General features: G+C 41.4%; 1 protein-coding gene across 11 annotated transcripts in view; it reads left to right on the forward strand.

Annotated features, from left to right (window-relative positions):
- The window catches only part of kcnma1a (potassium large conductance calcium-activated channel, subfamily M, alpha member 1a), a 754381-nt gene that overhangs the window by 684153 nt on the left and 51707 nt on the right, over positions 1-18521 (forward strand). For all 11 annotated transcript variants that reach the window (XM_080215698.1, XM_080215701.1, XM_080215700.1 and 8 more), the window contains one exon: positions 15383-15496. In XM_080215698.1, the coding sequence (XP_080071824.1) occupies positions 15383-15496 (114 nt within the window). The remainder of the gene's footprint in view (positions 1-15382; positions 15497-18521) is intronic.

The raw sequence follows: 18521 nt of genomic DNA on the forward strand, positions 1-18521 counted from the left end.
TTAATGCATAATTGATCACATGCCAAATTGTCCAGGTACAGGGTAAGCTCCATTTAAAAGCCCCAGGCATTGGACGTGGAAGCCTTGTGGCCACTGGGACCTCTCCGAACAACAATTGTCGGTCTGGGCTTGGTTGATGGACAGCTGAGAGTGAAAGATTGTTCAGCTTGGATGAATGAGGAACGAAGAGATAATTAGGCTTCTCCCCTAGCTGATGATCTGCATGTGCTGATTTTACATCACGAGCTCCAACATGCGGATGAGTAAGTTGGAGAAAGACCAAGAATGGGCCTCACAGTAATATGAAGGAAACTGTTGTTTGGCACATTTCACAAATGAACCCAGAAGCAAAAGCAGGACATTTCTTTTGGTATTTGAACTTATCGAACATTTATTTTAATCTTGAAAATGCATTTATCAATTGAGCTGGAAGAGATTGATGTAGAATTGGAATCTGGTCACTGTTCAGTTCCAGGATTCTATTGTCTCTCGTGTGTTTCTAGGCATTTCCAAGATTGAAGACAAGGGCCGGTATTTTACAACCTCGCACGGGCAAGGCTCGTACTCCGGGGCGGGCAAGGTGGTAAAATTCCAGTCAGTGGGTTTTATTTCAGACAGTTTGGATCAAAGGCAGTGTGAATGCAGATTCAATGTTTTAACTAAGTTAGACTTCAGTGAAAATTGCAGCATCATTATTATCAGCTTCCATAGCTACACAACTGGTATGATGTGCATACCTAGTACACATTCTGTCTCACAAACTGGAAAGAGCAGGAAAGTGGCTCTGTAGCAGTAAGGAGACAAAATGATATATAACAAGGGATTGGTGCGCCTTTCGAGAAGTGGCGAGATATACACAAACATTTCACCTTGGTGATCGATTTCCTGATTTTTTTTTCAGGTGTGACATGAAATCCAGGTTTAACTTATTTCTGTGTAATATATCTGTTCTGCAAATGTGTAGAGAGTGTAGATGATTTGCAATGTTGACTATTTCACCTTTTAAATGAATAAATAAGATATAATTTCAGAAACATGACAGCAATTCTGTGGTGCAGGGGTTTTCTGAGCATGGAAATATTTCACGTGCTGCAGCGTAACTATGGTGGGTAGATGATTAAAAGATGTTCTATATTCATTAATTTTTGTGAGTTATTTGCCACTGTCTGCCACCCAATTTATATTTTTCTGTTTACAGAAGTGAATTCGAAAAACAAAGGAAGAGGATGAAATTTACATTTGCTAGAATTTTGTTGTTGTCAGTTAATCTTTCCACTTCCTTTTGTTCTGGAGATTTTGGTTTTCTTGCTCGGGTGCCGCTTATGGCTCTGTTGGGAGCACTCCCCAGAGTCAGAAGATTGTGGGTTGAAATCACTTCAGCTCAAGAACCCAGGATGACACTGCAGTGCAGCGCTGAGAGTGTGCTGGACTGTTGGAGGTTCTGTTCTTTCAGATGGAACCAAAACTCCATCTGCTCTCTTCGGTGAAAGATCCCAAATGCTATTTTGAAGAGTTCACCCCAATATTTATCCTTCAATCAACATCATTTTTTTTTAAGTAACAGGTTTTGTGGTCATTATCACATTGCTGTTTGTGGGAACGTGGCACGTACCAATTGATTGCCAGGTTTCCAACATTGTAACAGTGACTGTACTTCAGGTGTGCTTCATTGGCTGTAAAGCTTTGGGACATCCCAAGGTCATGACAATTCCATGTGTGAGTTGAGCAATTAGTTTTGGATTGTAGGAAAAATTGCTTCCAAACCTAATCAGGAAATTTCTGGCCAGTGCTGAACCATTGGACATTGCAAAGAGCATCAACAATGACAGACTTTCACTATCATCCCACCCCACAGTTCAAATGTTTCATCCCCAGGGACAATTCTTGCGACCCTATAGCTACTCAGCTGAGAGCAACTGGTCCACCCAAACTTGGATTCTTCTGTGTGTCTTATGCACCTGAGGCAGTGAATCAGCCTATTGACGCAAAAGGCTGGAGTCAGGACTATTGCGCAATACGCAATAGTCAGGAGGACTCCAGGGCAAATCAGTTTTCTCCCCTTGACTAATCTGCTAAAGACATTGACGTCTTGTTTGTTCCATCGATGCTGGTTGATCCACAGAGGCAGGACTATGTGACCATGAGAAGATGGCACAGTGACAAGAGACTTGTAATCCAGAGACCTGGGCTAATGCTCCAGGGATGTAGGTTCATATGGCAGCTGGTGGAATTTAAACTTAATAAATCTAGAATGTAAAGGTAGTTTCAATAATGGTAACCTTGACAAATATGATCAATTGTCATCTGGTTCTCCAATGCCCGTTAGGGGACAAAATCTCATCCTTACCTGGACTGGCTTACATGTGACCCCAGATCCACAGCAATATGATTAACTACCACTTGAAAGGTCTGTTAGACCAAGGGCAACTGGCAACAGGAACAAATGCTTGCCAGCAACGTCCACCTCCCACAAGAGAATAAACTCTGTGAACCTGAAAGCAGAATAATCATCTTGTGTCGAGGTCCTGATGGCTGCACTTCTATCAGATATGGAGCAGTTGGCTACACACAATCACAGCCAGCCTCCCATCCATTGAAAAAATCAAATCACACAGCAGTCAACCAACTATGCAGAGCCGACGGCCCAGGCCAGCCATGCAAAGGGGACAAGCAGAAAGTCACTGGTCATGCCATTACCTCACAGCATTAAAGATCTGGGCGCCATGTTTGAACAGTACTCAGACAGGTAACCACTCTTTGTCATCCAACAGCTTAGGCTGGCTCTTTGTGAGGAGTTTGTAATCCCTGGTTCCACTTGCACTTACACAGTGACATTTTGTGATCTTGCAGGGGCCTCCATCTGGAATACTGATGTAATGGGCCTGTTTAGCACGTCCTCCACCACCCTTGCTCTGCCTCAACCCACCTTTTATTATTCCTGACTAACCATAGTTTACCCCAGGGATTCCCCTCATCACCACCGTGACCCCTCTTGGCACACTGGAATTGCTTTCCAATACTCTTGAGCTGTTGTTCATTATCCTTGACCCTTCCATCATTCTTTACCTGCCCTTTGTTACTCTGTGCTCTCAGGATCTCACCATTGACTTTCTCTGGATAACCCTTGATATTCCGCACAATCATGCCTCTCCAAATGTACGCTGGCATTGACTACCATCCAGCTTCCTCCTCCTGTCCTCAGGAGCTTTTATGGGGCTGCCACCTCCCTCAGTCAGTTACCCTTTTCACAGCATCCAACTGATCTTAATATATCAGTGCTTCCTCTCTGCTGGCCCAGCAAAGCTTCTCATATAAGAAAAGCAGCTCTTGCCAATATGAATCTACCAGCAGACAACCTCACCTCTTCCGTTTCACCTTTAAGCAGTCGTGAACCTGAAAGCACGTGTTTCTCGTTTGCTGTTTACTTAATTTCAAAGATATCTTTTAATCTGGCAAAGTTGTGTTCCAGTGGACTGACATGACTGTGATAATCCCCATCAGGTCCATGGGGATCAGTGATTGATCTGCCTGTAGGGCTTATTGACTATGAGTTCTCCTGGTAACAGGCGATGGTCTGCCCAGCTTGAATTCATTACCAGGGCCCTTTATAAGGCAGGCCCAGGACTGGACCTGCTACACTGGAGTCCCAGGCAGGCACTATTCTGTGTACACCATGGTATTGGTTTTAATTTGTTTTCTGTAATAAACTATGTTCCTTTTTATGTGGTTCATGTGAACTTTAGTAAGGTGTTTGACAAGGTCCCACATAGCAGACTGGTACAAAAAATAAAATGGCATGGGATTCGGGGTAGGCTGGTCGGATGGATACAGAACTGGCTTGGTTATTAGACGACAGAGAGTGGTGGTGGAAGGGTGTTTTTCAGAATGGAGATCTGTAGCTAGTGGTGCTCTGCAGGGATCACTGCTGGGATCTTTGTTGTTTGTAGCATATATAAATGATCTGGAGGAAAATATGGGTGGTCTGATTGGTAAGTTTGCAGATGACACGAAGATTGGTGGAGTTGCTGATTGTGCTGAGGATTGTCAGAGGATACAACAGTATATAGATAGATTGGAGACTTGGGCACAGAGTGGCAGATGGAGTTTAATCTGGACAAATGCAAGGTGATGCATTTTGGGGGATCAAATTTAGGTATGAATTGTACTGCAAATGGCAAAACCCTTAGGAACATTAAAATACAGAGGGATCTGGGCATGCAGGTCCACATTTCCCTAAAAGTGGCGACACAGGTCGCCAAGGTGACTAAGAAGGCATATGGCATGTTTACCTTCATTAATTGGGGCATTGAGTACAGGAGTTGGGAAATCATGTTGCAGCTATATAAAACCTTGGTTAGGCTGCCTTTGGAGCATTGCATGCAGTTTTGGTTACCACACTATCAGAAGGACGTGGAAGCTTTGGAAAGAGTGCAAAGAATGTTCACCAAATGGGCTTGAGGGTGTTGGCTGTGAGGAGAGGTTGATTAAACTAGGATTGTTTTCACTGGAAAGATGGAGGCTAAGGGAAAACCTGATAGAGGTCTACAAAATTATGAGAGGCATGGACAGGGTGGATAGTCAGAGGCTTTTTCCAAGGGTGGAAGTGTCAATTACAGGTTCGAGGCGCAGGGGGAAATTTTAAGGGAGATGTGTGGGGTAGGTTTTTCATGTAGAGAGTGGTGGGTGCCTGGTATGTGCTGCCAGAGGATGTGGTGGAAGCAGGCACATTAGTAATATTTTAAGTGGCACCTGGATGGGTCCATGAATGTGGAAGAAATAGAGGGATACGGATCGAGTAAGGGCAGATGGATTTTTCAGTTAGTGCATCATGATCGACACAAGCTTGGGGGGGCCAAAGGGCCTATTCCTGTGCTGTACTTTTCTTTGTTCTTTGTTCTTTTAAGCTCAGGGCTTCCTGAGTCATTGCATTGGCGACAAGGAACAAGAAAAGGTTCAGACAGCCTTGCTTATCAACAAACCCGATAAGACAGTGATGGGGTGGTATTGAAAGTGCTGCTGTTTGGAAACTGGTAACTTATTGCACTATAGCAATCTCTTCCCTGCCTCCTGGACCCCCACTTTATCTTTCCAATAGGGAAGGGTGAGGAGTGCTCTAACAGGGGTCTTTAGAATTATGAAGGCGTTTGATGGGATAGATGTGGAGACAATATTTCCACGTTTGTGGGGAGTCCAAAACAAGTGTTACTAAATATATAATTGTCGCCAAGTCCTCCAAAAGGGCATTCAGGAGAAACATCCTCACCTAGAAGGTGGTCAGACTGCGGAACTTGTTACCACAAGTAGTTGAGATGGCCAGCATAGCTGCAGTTAAGGGGAAGCTGGATAAATACGCGAGGGAGCAAGGAATAATTGCTAATGCTGATGGAGTTAAATGAAGTGGGTGGGAGGAGGCTAATGTGGAGCATTGACACCAGCACTGCTTGTTGAGTTTAATGACCTGTTTCTGTGCTGTAATTTGTATGTAGTTCTGTGTTGTTATTAAATACACTTCAGACTCAGTGTTTTGCATTACAAGCGAGGGGGCATCACTGGGGTCTACTGTTTAATGGGCTTGCTTAAAGAAAATGCACAGTACCTTCAAAAAACCAACAGAGAAACTGGAGGGAAAGGGGGCTGAGTCGGATATGTAAAAATAAAACCTCCTTTTCAAACCTCTTCACTTGTGAATCAGAACAAATGTTTTTTGTAGGGTTAAAGCTACAGTTGGATCTAACACAGCATCCACAACAACTGAATCTTAGCCTTTCCTTTGCTAATAATTTTACTCTACATTCATCAGTTTTAAGCTTGCATATTCAGTGAACACAACCTCCATTTGCCTTGTTGTGTAAAGAGTGAATTGCTACATACTGATCTTTTCCATGCCCTTTGGGGCAGTGATAAGCTTGTTGCTTTCAGCTCATGAAGATAAAAGCCCAACCTTGTCTTTGATGACTCAATTTTTGGTCTTCCTTTGTTTATGGGCTTCACAAACTCTGATCTCAGATGGAACTCCTGTGTCAAGAATCAACTCAAAAGAAACTTGGTCTTCACTTTGATGATAAACAGTCTTTTTTTCTGACCTTGGTAAATTAGCTCTTTATAAAGTTTTAAACCACTGGGGATTTCTCTCACTTCTGTGTTGGGGACGAGGAGGGGGGTGAGGGGGAAGCAGGGTGGGTGGTGTGGGCTTGGATAGGGTGGGGGCATACTTACAGCATTGTTTTCGCTTTTCTGAACTCGATGAAACATTTTATGACTGATGGGTCATCAGTCTGTCACCTTCAAGTTTAAACTGCATTCTCTGTCACAATCGTTCTTCTCTCTTTCCTTTACTGATCCAAATATGATTGGACTCGTCATTCCTCTTACATCTCAGCTCCTAAAACACTGTCCTCTCTGTTCTTTCCTTCTTCGTCACTTTCTCGCACTGTGTGCTCCATCCGTCTTCCCCTCCTAATAAATTTTGTGGGGCTGATTTTAACTGTGAGTGGGTTTCCAATCGGAAACTGCTGTTTTTCAGTGGGATTTCACATTCAGCAACAGAGACCACAAAGACTTTAATCATTGGAGTCATAGAATCGCTGCAGTGCAAAAGGAGGCCATTCAGCCCATTGAGCATGCACCAACTCTCCGACTGGGCAAGCCACAGGCCCTATCCCTGCAATCCTATGTATTTACCCCACTAATGCCCCCAACCCATACATCTTCAAGGACACTAAGGGGCAATTTAGCAAGGCCAATCCACCTAATCTCCATATCTTAAAACTGTGGGAGAAAACAGGAGCACCCGCAGGAAACCCACACATACATGGGGAGATGGTGCAGACTCCACAATAACAGTCACCCAAGACTGGAATCAAACCACTGGGCCACCTTCACCCAGCCTCACAAACGTATTGCTTGCCAATAGAGATTGGTGGCCAGGTTGTGGATATTCAGGAATTGTGGAAGGGTGTGGCATAGAGTCCAGGCCAGAGATGAGCATTCCTGTTTCCCTGGCCCAACAAATGCAGGTAAAAAGATTATCTTTAATAATGTCTGCTGATTCCAGCCCTCTTCTCATTTGGCTTTATCATGTTTAAGTGACCTGCAATGCTAATAATGTTGACATCTTGGCAAGTGCAACCAAATAGCTAATGCCAGCTCCTGATCATCCTGGCATGTTTCATTTTGCACAGCACCATTGAAAGTGTAGAAGCATTCACATCTCATTGTTATACCATCAGGAATCTGCTGGCACAGATACTGTTAGGCGAACGCAAGTTCACAAACAATGCCTGCCAAGGTGAATTCTCAGATATAAGAATGTGGACACTGAAAAAACAGGTAAAATTACAAGAAAGGCCTTTCAAATGTCAAATCAACTTGCAAATTGACAGGGGAGGCAAAAGCCTAGTGGTATTATCGCTAGACTATTAATGCAGAAACTCAACTAATGTTCTAAGGACCTGGGTTTGAATCCCGCCATAGTGGATGGTGGAATTTGAATTCAGTAAAAAAAATCTGGAGTTAAGAATCAACTGGTGACGATGAAACTATTGTCAATCGTCAGAAAAACCCATCTGGTTCACTATTGGCTTTTAGGGAAGGAAATCTGTCGGCCTTACCTGGTCTGGCCTACATGTAACTTCAGAGCCACAGCAATGTGGTTGAATGTCAACTGCCCTCCAAGGGCAACTAGCGATGGGCAATAAATCTGGTCAGCCAGCGACTTCCATGTCCCACGAATGAATAAAATAAATTAATCCAGAAACTCAGCTAATGTTCTGGGGACCCAGCTTGAATCCTGCCTCGGCAGCTGGTGGAATTTGAATTCAATAAAAATTATCTGGAATTAGGAATCTGTTGATGACCATGAAACCGTTGTCAATTGTTGAAAAAACCCATCTGGTTCACTAATGTCCTTTAGGCAAGGAAATCTGCTGTCCTTGTCTGACTCCAGAGCCACAGCCATGTGGTTGATGCTCAACTGCAGTCCAAAGGCAACCAGGGATGGGCAATAAATGTTAGCTAGCTAGTGGTGCCCATGTCCCACAATGAATAAAAAAAAATTAAATCAGCAGATCCTGATAGCAGGTCCACCAGAGGTCTCTGGCTTTCTATGAATAAACACAGTAAGAAGTCTTACAACACCAAGTAAAAGGTCCAACAAGTCTATGTGGTAGTGAAAGCCACTAGCTTACGGAGCGCTGCTCCTTCGTCTCCCACTTACCTGACGAAGGAGCAGCACTGTGAAAGCTAGTGGCTTTTGCTATCAAATAAACCTGTTGGACTCTAACCTGGTGTTATGAGACTTCTTACTGTGTTTAGCCCAGTCCAACATTGGCGTTTCCACATCATTTCTATGGGTATACTGGAGTTTGGCACATGGCATGATTTGCCTAATCTGTCCCCCTTTTGCACACACTAAAGAAGCTGCCACCTTCTTCGAAATCCCATCCCAGTCCTGACTGAATTTTACAGCAGGGCCCCAAACCAATGGTAATCTGGGAGAACTAACTAACATACAATTGGATGTCACTAATCGTATCTGTTTGATTTGCGGTATTACGGAGATGAAACTCATTCTTGTTAGTTCTCTATTTTAAAATTGTATTCTTAATTCCATGTTATTACCTTGGCTTGTGTCTAGGAGCTTCCTCTCATCACTCTTCAACTCACCCTATTTACATAGCCTTATATTCCTTTCTCCCTCATGTCTTTTTCTGGTTTCTCCTTCAGTGTCTTTTTTGGTAGTGAGCTCCAGATTGTAACCATTCTTCAAGCAAAGAAGTTGCTTCTGAATTTCTGATTTGGATCTATTTTCCATTTGTCCTGCAATGTTTGGAAAGGATCCAAATACTCGACATTCATGTCAAAGTCTCCATCCTAAATAAATGTTTCAAAATGAATCTATATAATAGTTTAAAATAAAATTGGTCTTTGAAAGTGGGGCCTTTTGGTTGACTATGACTTTGGCACGTCTCAATATACTTTAATTTCGTGACATTTTGATTACTTTTTAAATGATTTCCATAACCTTTCCTGTCAACACCATTACAGGAGGACTTCTGAGGGCTTTGCTCACCTTTCTCGTTTCAGTTATGAATGAGTTATGTGAAAAATGTTTTATTCATTTCCAACATATAAGGAGTATGGAATAAATACATTCATCAACACCGAAAGCTCATTTTGGTTGTCATCTGACCACGGATTATTAACCTTCCTTTTGTCTGCGTTATCATGCAATCAATATTGAACCTGTCATGTGGTTCAAGAAGACTTTTTAAGTAGCTTTGCATTAAATAGTGTATAACTATAATTTAAATATGCATGTCAGTGAAGGAGTTAAATCACTTTTCTTCAGCTACACTTACAATCAGATCAATATTCTATTCATTCTGTGTCAGAAATGCTAATGACTCACCTTGTATCTATGGTGATTAAAGCATGTGAGCTGACAATATGTTCAGTACCTGCATCCACATACCTGGATTCATTGTAACAGCTGCTTCTTCAGATCTATTATCGTTGCTGCTCTTTGGGACATTTCATTCCTCCTTTTGATTTAACGCACTGAGATCCAGACAAAAGATCCAAATTTTAATGAAAATAGCATGAGTTTCAATATATATATTCTTTAATATTCATGTAGGCCGGAATTTTTCAACCGTTCACGCCCTGCTGCTACCGTAAGCGAGGAAGGGGAATGTGGCAATCAGCCAAATCTCCAGGACCAGAGAATCCTGCCAGTATGAATGGCCAGAAAATTCCAAATATATACTCAATTCAACACTCAACAGCTTTGCCAGGAGGATCTTGACATGTTGGGTGGGATTTCGCGGCCTCGCTTGTCCCAAAACTGTAAACTCCCACCTCTCCATTGTCCTGGACCTCTCCATTGTTCACCCCTCGCCCGCTCTGATTCCCGTGGGATGGTGAAATTCTGGCCATTGTCTGTTTATTTTGATACAATTTGGTCATTTTCCACATATAGCTTCTCAGTTTCCTGTGGCAAGATATTCCCTCCCTGTAGCCACTTTTCTGCTGCTTTCTCTTTGTCTTATTATTGTTCACTCTATCTTCTATTTGACGTTAGCACGTTTCCTTTCACTGTTCTCATTTCTCCTTTTCCTTCTTTATCTTTCATTCTGTAACAAACATAGGCTGACAAAAATAAATGCCAGTGGCTTTGCTGACCCAGTTTAGAGTTGATATAACACAACTGTGAATTTGTTGCAAAAGTTTTTTTTCCTGACTTTTCACATTGATCCACCTGGAGGTTTTTCCACAAGATGCTATTTCAGAGGTTTGTAGTCACATTGCCAAGCTGTGGTGGCGTTCCAAACTACTCCCATTTTCACTGTTTTTCATTTCCACTAACTTCATGCCATGTAACTTCACGTAGTTCGTTTAGCCTTGACTCAGATGTCTTGCCTCTTCATTCACTGGTCATAGGTTGAAGTTCTATTCCAGGGACCTGAGCACACAATCTAGCTGGACACTTCAGTGCAGTAATGAGAGGGTGCTGCACCGTCAAAGTTGCTGTCTTTCAGAGGAATCATTCAATTGAGGCTCTCTGCTGTATTGAACGTGAACGATCCCATGGTACTATTTGAAGGATTATGTTGTCGGGGCTGGGCCCAGGAATGGTTGGGAGGGCCAGCAATCGGGTCATGTGGGGGACGGAGAGCTGGAATTGCGGGAGTTCCAGTCTGGCCAGCAATCTGGGGACCATCAGTGTGGGCCACTGTGCATGCGCCGATCTCAGCACTGACAAATTGGCGCATGTGTAGTACCCACTCAACATGCCAATTTCAGTCTCTCCAGAAATGTAATAATATTCACGCAGGTGGCCTCTGCAGTGCAGAATGTGAAAGGTTCTCCTCTGAATTCCCATTGGAAAAAAACAGTATTAATCACTCCAGTTTTCATACAAATTTGACAATTTTTTGGGGAGAATTCTGCCCAAAATTTGCAGTATTCTGCAACATCAAATTGTTCTTTCTGGTTCTTTACAAGTACAAAGCATTTTGAATATGTATATATAATTCATCATCCACATATATCTTTCATCTCCATATTAAAATGGGGGTTCCAAAAAGGTACAAACCAGATGAGATCCAGTCCCATGTCATTCCCTATGAATGTCCTCAAGCACATATGGAAATTCCCAAGACACAGAGTCCAGTGTGTAATAGGAAAAGCTCTTCCATTGACTGAACCAGATGGGGAGTTTATACAATAACACGGATACTGAAACAACAAGTTGCACATCATACCGGGGCTTGAGACCGAGACCAACACCAACCCTCACCTCTGCACTCTTTCAGGAACGTAGGTGGAATAGCATAGAAGCTGTAGTCAACACTTCCTTTTGCACCATTATGGAAGCAGGCTTTTGATCTGAGCCAACATTTAATTTGGGGAAGACATTCATTGTGATTTGCAATAATATGGGCACAAAATCTCATGAGGCTCAAAGTGAGAATCTCATTGGCAAAATCTTGCTTTCTGATTTTCCTCACCCCTCGCCAGTGACATATTGAGGTTTCTGCCCAGGAAGGTCAGGATCCTAATTTCAATAAATTAACATTTTATTGAAGGTCTTCCCTACCACATATTTCCTCCCATGTTAGGATTTCCCAAGCTGCACGCTGGGATTGTCTGGTCCTGTTGTTGTCAACAGGGTTTCCCGTTGAAAGCACCCCTTGCTGCTGTGAAACCCGCGGTGCGGTGCGCCATTGGCGGAACTGGAAGATCCCGCCAGCATGAAAGGCTGGAAAGTTCCGGCAATTGTTTGTATTGTGAATGCAAACGTTAAACATACTTTTAGTTGGCTCTACGGCATATCTTTTCAGTAGCTGGTGTTTTGGGGCTTTCAGAGTGTAAGATGCTTTAATTAAGAGAGGAGTCAACAAAGGCTAACCTAGTCCTTAATAGATTATAAATTGCTTCTTACTGAACATGTATAGTGACTACATTGCCATTTGATAGCCTGCCTGGCCAGGATTTTACAGCTCCTCCCACCTGGCAGAATATTACAGTCCTGCCAAGCTGAATGGAGATTTCGATGGCTCACTGCAATTTCAATAACATGTATTAAATCGGTGTTAATATATCATTACTGTATGTATATTCTGCACTATCCGAGGCGTTCTGACAGCATCTTCCATGTCCTTGATTTGTCAAAGCCACTTTGGATTATCCTCCCTGAAATATAAACTTGTACATTAAGATGAACAATCCTTTGCCCCCACCCCCACTACACTCTTTGTACATGTAGAACTACTTTAACATCAAAAGCTGAAATAACTGCTGGTGTAGTTATTACTGCAGCTGCTCAAGGGAGCTATTCAGATGCCTCATTTATTGAAGCTTAATAGATAAAAAAGCCAAATTGGGTCTCATGATAAAAGCCTAATCAAGTTATAATCTGCATAATTTTCACATAAGCTTTGGTGTGAAATTTACATAATTTATGTTGCAGGAGATACTAATGTGATATTAACAAGTATTTAATCCAGTCATTGAGTTTTATTTATCATGATGTTCACTGATTGTTCTTCTATTTGACAATTGTTTTAGTTCACTATCTGCTGAACATCATACAATCATTACCATCTTAAAATATGTCAGTTGGTGTCTCAATCTCTGTTTCCCATAAAAGTATCCTCAGACAATGCGGGATGTCTGTCACTGATACTACAGAGGCACGCTGTCAGTTTTCTTTTTTATTATTTCCATATTAGCTCTCGTGCCCAACTACAGTAACTAAGAGTCTCAAACAACATGGGAGTTGTATTGTCTGAACAGTGCAGTACATAGTATAAGACAGCATCTTCTACAGGAATCCTCTGTGGGCTGAAGTGTTAAAAGCAATAAATGGTTAGACTTCTCTCAAGTAGGTCTAAAGAATAATAATACAAATATAGTCCTGTGTGCCATGACTGTCTTCCCATCTATCTTATTTCTGCATGGAAGTTGTGCTGAAGGCACAAGAATATTAAAGGCACTAAGAATATTAAATGTGCTTTGGACAAGCTGTGAGATGTTGATTTGGAAATGATGCAGAAGGGCCTCAATAGGCCCTCTTCTGCACTGTAAGCATTAGCATAGAACCATAGAATTCTTACAGTGCAGAGAGAGGCCATTTGGCCCATCGAATCTGCATCAACACACTGAAACCGCTCCCCACCACCATGTCCGTAACTGCCACGCATCTACCTAACCTACCCAGCTTTTGGACACTAAAGGGCAATTTACCAAGGCCAGGCCACCTAGACTGCACATCTTTGGAGTGTGGGAAGGAACTGGAGAGTCCTGTGGAAACCCACACAGGCACGAGGAGAACGTGCAAACTCCACACAGTCACCCAAGGCTGAAATCGAACCCAGGTCCCTAGCGTTGTGAGGTAGCGGTGCTAATCACCGTGCCACCCCATGTACGTGTTTTCTTTTTCATCGAGTACTGGATTTTCTGGAGACTTTTAAATCTCTTGTTTATTAACGTGAATCTGTCAGCATTCAGAACTCAAAGTAAGTTCAGTTTTTATTGAGACAGGAAAGGAATTAAACACAAAACAATTGTTTGAAATAAGGCAGTGGGTGAAAGGTAATAGAAATCAAGTTTCGATCGGCTAAAGCTATTTGATTTTTTTTTTTAAAAAAATCACATTTCATTTTGTTCTGGTTTAGTGATTTAAATTGTTTTGTTTCCAGGTATTTTGACCTCCTCATTCACTCACTCTTCCTTTGTGTATTTTTCTCCTCTAGTTGCAGGCAATTTGTATAAGTTGAGCTTTTCAAGCCACACTGAGCTCCAACATACAGAGAACAAAACTGCAGCCAAGAAATTTGCATGAAAACAATAAAGGCTCTTGATTTCTTTTTGTTATTATAACCCTGTGAGATACATTACAAATCCCCTTCAACAACAACTGTTAACACAAGTTATTTAAAAAGACAAAATCTTGAATAAATATCACACTTTGATTGACTTAACTGAGCTCGATCATCTCTCGAGAAGATTCGTCCCCAGCATTCTATTGAATATTATTCTTCATTTAAGCCAAAGCTTTTTGGAAACATAAAATATGTCATTAATATCTCAGAAAGATTTCCATTTCAAAAGAGCAATTTTGGGCAGCATTACTTAAAGCAAGTGGAAGAATGTGTTTTGTCTAAAACTCTGGGATCATTTTTTTTAAAAGATAACAATTCAAAACCCAGCAGCTTGGGTTTTATTGTGTCAGCATTAACTAATGGCCTGAAGCCCTCTCAAAAAAAAACCTGAAGTCTATGTATTATGTATACAGCATTACTGGCTTTAGGTGTTGACTTGTCAACATGGAAAATGAAAAATGTCAAGTTCCATGACTTCAAAGAAATGGCATGTTTATAGAGGGAGCGGTGGGGGGGTGGGTGGGTAGGATTCTGAACGTTAACATTTCTGATAAAAAGGGTTTATGTTTGCTATGTAGTACCAAAATGGAGAACATGTAAAATTAATATCTGCAACATGATGGGAAACTGTAAATACTAAATAAGTATCAAGTGACCTTTATTGATGAAATTATTTCAGGTTCCTGCTTGTATGGTGAAACATTAATGCGAGTACCTAAACCAAAACTGAGTTTAGAATAAAAGCTTGCAATGTGGAGTTTCTGATCTACCAAGATAGAAAAGAGGGGAGGAACTCAGTTTTAGAAGAGCTACTGGAGTTGATTTTTACTGTTCTTCACATATTCCCAAATTGAGGAGTGTTTGCTCAGTTGATGCTACCACTTCAATTAGAATTCTTAACAATTTTTTTTGGGGGGGTAGGGTGGTGGTGGGAAGAATTGTTTGGCTTTAAAGCATATGTCATTTCTCTGAACTTAAGATGCTGTCAGCTTCCTTTGTACTGTAGCCCTTCACTATAACACTCCCTTCGGGAGCCATACAAATATCATGTTTCAGTGGTGGGACTCTAGCAACTCGGGGAGTTTGTGTATACTTTATTTATCAGCAACGCATGTTGTATCAGAAACTGTGGCACATCAGAGAGCTTTATAATGAGAGCTTACTGTAGCATTTTACTTCTCAGCTTCAAGCTGATCTTTTTGTAGATGGAGCGCAGATAAAGTTACATTTTGACAACTAACATCCTTGATGGTTTTGTGCAAGAAAAGTCAAAAATTTTCATTTTTACCTGTACTATTTAATCAAACTTGCATTGCGTAGTGGTCAGTTGCCTTAAGTTAGTTCTTGCACTGAAATGCATCAACTTAAAGCTATCAGAAAATCAAACTATGATCACATTTGTGAACAAGAATGCACCTGGATTTTCTTTTTCTAAATGAGGCAGCTAAGTGTCCTAGTGGTAGATTTTCTGACTCAATTATTTCTTCTCTTTCCAGGATTCACACCTCCAGGAATGGACAGAGCTTCACCAGACAACAGCCCAGTCCATGGTCTGGTCCGACAGACCTCTGTCACCACCGGGGCCAACATCCCAATGATGACTGAGCTAGGTAAGAAGGTCAGATTTCCTCCTCTCGGCTATGTTTGTTTTAACCCATTAGTCGGGAATATGGTGTATATTAGTCATGTTGCAATGTCAGTCATTTGACATATTTGCCATTTGTCACAAACTAACAACAGCCGCCTCAAGTAAAGCTTTTAAATTACTGTTTCATGCCTCAGCGACTCCTTCCTTACCTGGTATTTGCAAAAGTTAATTCTACTGAAGGGAAATTGTCAGGAAAGCCACACACATACTCTGTCTATAAATGATTGGCACCCCATCCATAACCTTATACAGTCATGCCTTTCATCTTGAAGTGTGGCTACAGCACATGCTGCATACAGGATGCTTTGCAGCAACTCACCAAGGCTCCTGTGACAGCACCTTCCAGACCTGTGACCTCTACCACCTAGGATAAGGGCAATAGGTGCATGGAAACACTGCCAACCATGAGTTCTTCTCCAAGTTGCACATTATTCTGCCTTAGAAAGATACTGCCATTACCTCATTGACACTAGGTCAAAATCCTACAAAGCTGAACTGTGGGTATACCTTCTCTACTCGGAATGCAGCAGTTTAATAGGGTGGCTCATCATCACATTCTCAGGGGTGTTTAGGGATTTTAACCCAGCATCAGTGAAGGAATGTTGATTATTTCCAAGTCAGAACGATGTGGAGAGGATCTTGGTGGTTTCCATGCACTTGTTGCCCTTCACTCGGTGGAGTGTCGTGGGTTTGGAAGATACTGTCACAGAAGCATTGGTGAATTGTCAAAGATGCCTTTGGCAATAAATACTGGCCTGATCAGTGACACCCACATGTGAATGATTTAACAGGAAGCTGTTCATAGCAAAAAAGGTGTACTCTTGAATTTTACTTCTGCCTGGTCCAATAAATAACATGAGACAATAGATTACATTTTGGGAATTTAGATTCCCTACTTAATGGGGGCAAAGCTTTAAAAACTCTGGCTTTTTTATCTTCTGATTTACCTTGCTTTAGCTTTACCTCACAACAGAACTTACCAGTGAAGCTCTGTACATTATGTGTTGTAAAATAAGTAGTTATTTATTATCTCAATATTCTTAATGCTTGATTTGAGAATGTTTCCTAACAGCAATGATTTCATACAAAAAGCTATTCTAGTTGAAACCGGAGCTGGTAGCTGTAGATTCCTGGGTCAAATGTAATGGAAATGCAAGTCTGAAACCTTTGGGGACTGCAGCACAGACATGTTGGTCAATGGCTGGCATTCCCACTCTAGCTAATTGTTCGATGATATGGACAGAATTCAGATCCATTGTGCTCAAGGGCTTCTGCTGTAATGCTTATGTACAGATTGTTGCAACCTGACTGATCAAAGGTCAAAAGACAACTGTTCATTTCTCAAGGAAATCCATATTACTTTAGAACATTATTGAAGACATTGCTAGCCCAGTCAGCACTGTCTGCTCACCCCTAGTGGCCTGTGGATAAATGTGGGAAACGGTACTGAGTCATTTAGACCTAGAAAGTCTCAGGGTCAAACCATGCCAATTTATTTTCTTCCCTTAGCCAAAGGATGCTATGGACAACCTCAATCATCCTAGCTGAGATCAGCAAATTCAGCACAGACCTATGAACGATCCTTAGTCATTAGGACTCAATACCCTGTCACGCATTTATCTTTAACAAATTGGGTTGGGAAGTGCAGTGCTGACCAAATGTAGTTGTAGCCTCAGTAATGTTGTGTATTTAAAATAGATTTTGTTGAACCTGAAGAACACTCATCTTTTTAACTTCAGTCAGTGCTACTACAACATCTGCAACTTGTTTACTGATGTTCCAATGTCCTAGATCTTGTGGTCTGTGAGGAAGGGTGCTTGCCACTGATTTCCAAGAAAGCTTCCAACAAAAGATGGGTAACCTTTGTGGTGGGATTTTGCCCTTTTCCACTGACCATTTCAATCTGGCTTCAAGTGAAAGGGATGTCTTAACGTGAAGCAGAAGGGTGGGAAAACCAGTTCAATAGTTGAATCCAGTTGCCAGTTGGAAATTGAACCAATTGGCGACAGTGGATGCTAGTTGTTGCTAGCCAATCACCAGCATAGCCAACCATAAGCAACCAATCACATAGTGAAATAAGTTATGAATACATCAAGAAAAAAGCTAAAACAAAGATAAACAAGTTTAATTAAACAGAAAAACATTTTGTTTTAAAAATGTCATGTTTTAATCATAGTGGATAAATTTGACATTGCATTGTGTAAAATTAGCTTTTCAGGGCCAGTGAGGGTGTTTAGGAGTGATTTATAAAATTAGTATGTTACCAAAAGCCCAATTACACTTCATTCAACTAAATGTAACTTTTTAGCAAGCAGTAACTTTTCAACAAGGTGTAACTTTTTTCAGAGTTTTTTAAGACGGACCAATAGTGCATGAGTGGATTTTCGACTGCAATAACAAAAGCATATGTTTATATAGTGCCTTTAACCCAATAATATACCCAAGGCATTTCATAGGCATATTATAAAACAGAATATGACACTGAACAACATGAGGAGATATTAAGTCAGGTGACTAAAAACTAGCTCAAAGGTTTTAAGGTGTACCTTAAAGCAGGAATGCGAGGTAGATGAGTAGACAGGAGTTTAGGGCCTGAGCAACAGAAATTATAACCACCAGTGGTGGAGCAAGTTAAATAAGGGAAGTTCAAGAGGCTAGACTTAGATGATAACCGATATCTTGAAGGATTGTTGGGTTAGAGGAGATTACACAGACAGGGATAGGCAAGAATATCATGACATGGAAACAGGCTCAGTATAAGCATGAGAATATTGGATATTATGATTGTAAGATCATAATTTGTGACAATGCTTCCAAAAACTTGTTATGAACCAGCATTTCAGGAATATGGGATCACTAAACTGCTGATCTTCCAATACCATATTGAACAAAGAATATTTGAGCTTAGGTTAGGGCAGAGATAAGAGTGAATGACCAATGTGAACTGTCATTGTGTTCTGGTGGTCTGGACCCCAGAAATATTAACC

Source organism: Carcharhinus amblyrhynchos, chromosome 31 (genome assembly GCF_965287045.1).
Source record: "Carcharhinus amblyrhynchos chromosome 31, sCarAmb.v2.hapA, whole genome shotgun sequence".
NCBI lineage: Eukaryota > Metazoa > Chordata > Chondrichthyes > Carcharhiniformes > Carcharhinidae > Carcharhinus > Carcharhinus amblyrhynchos.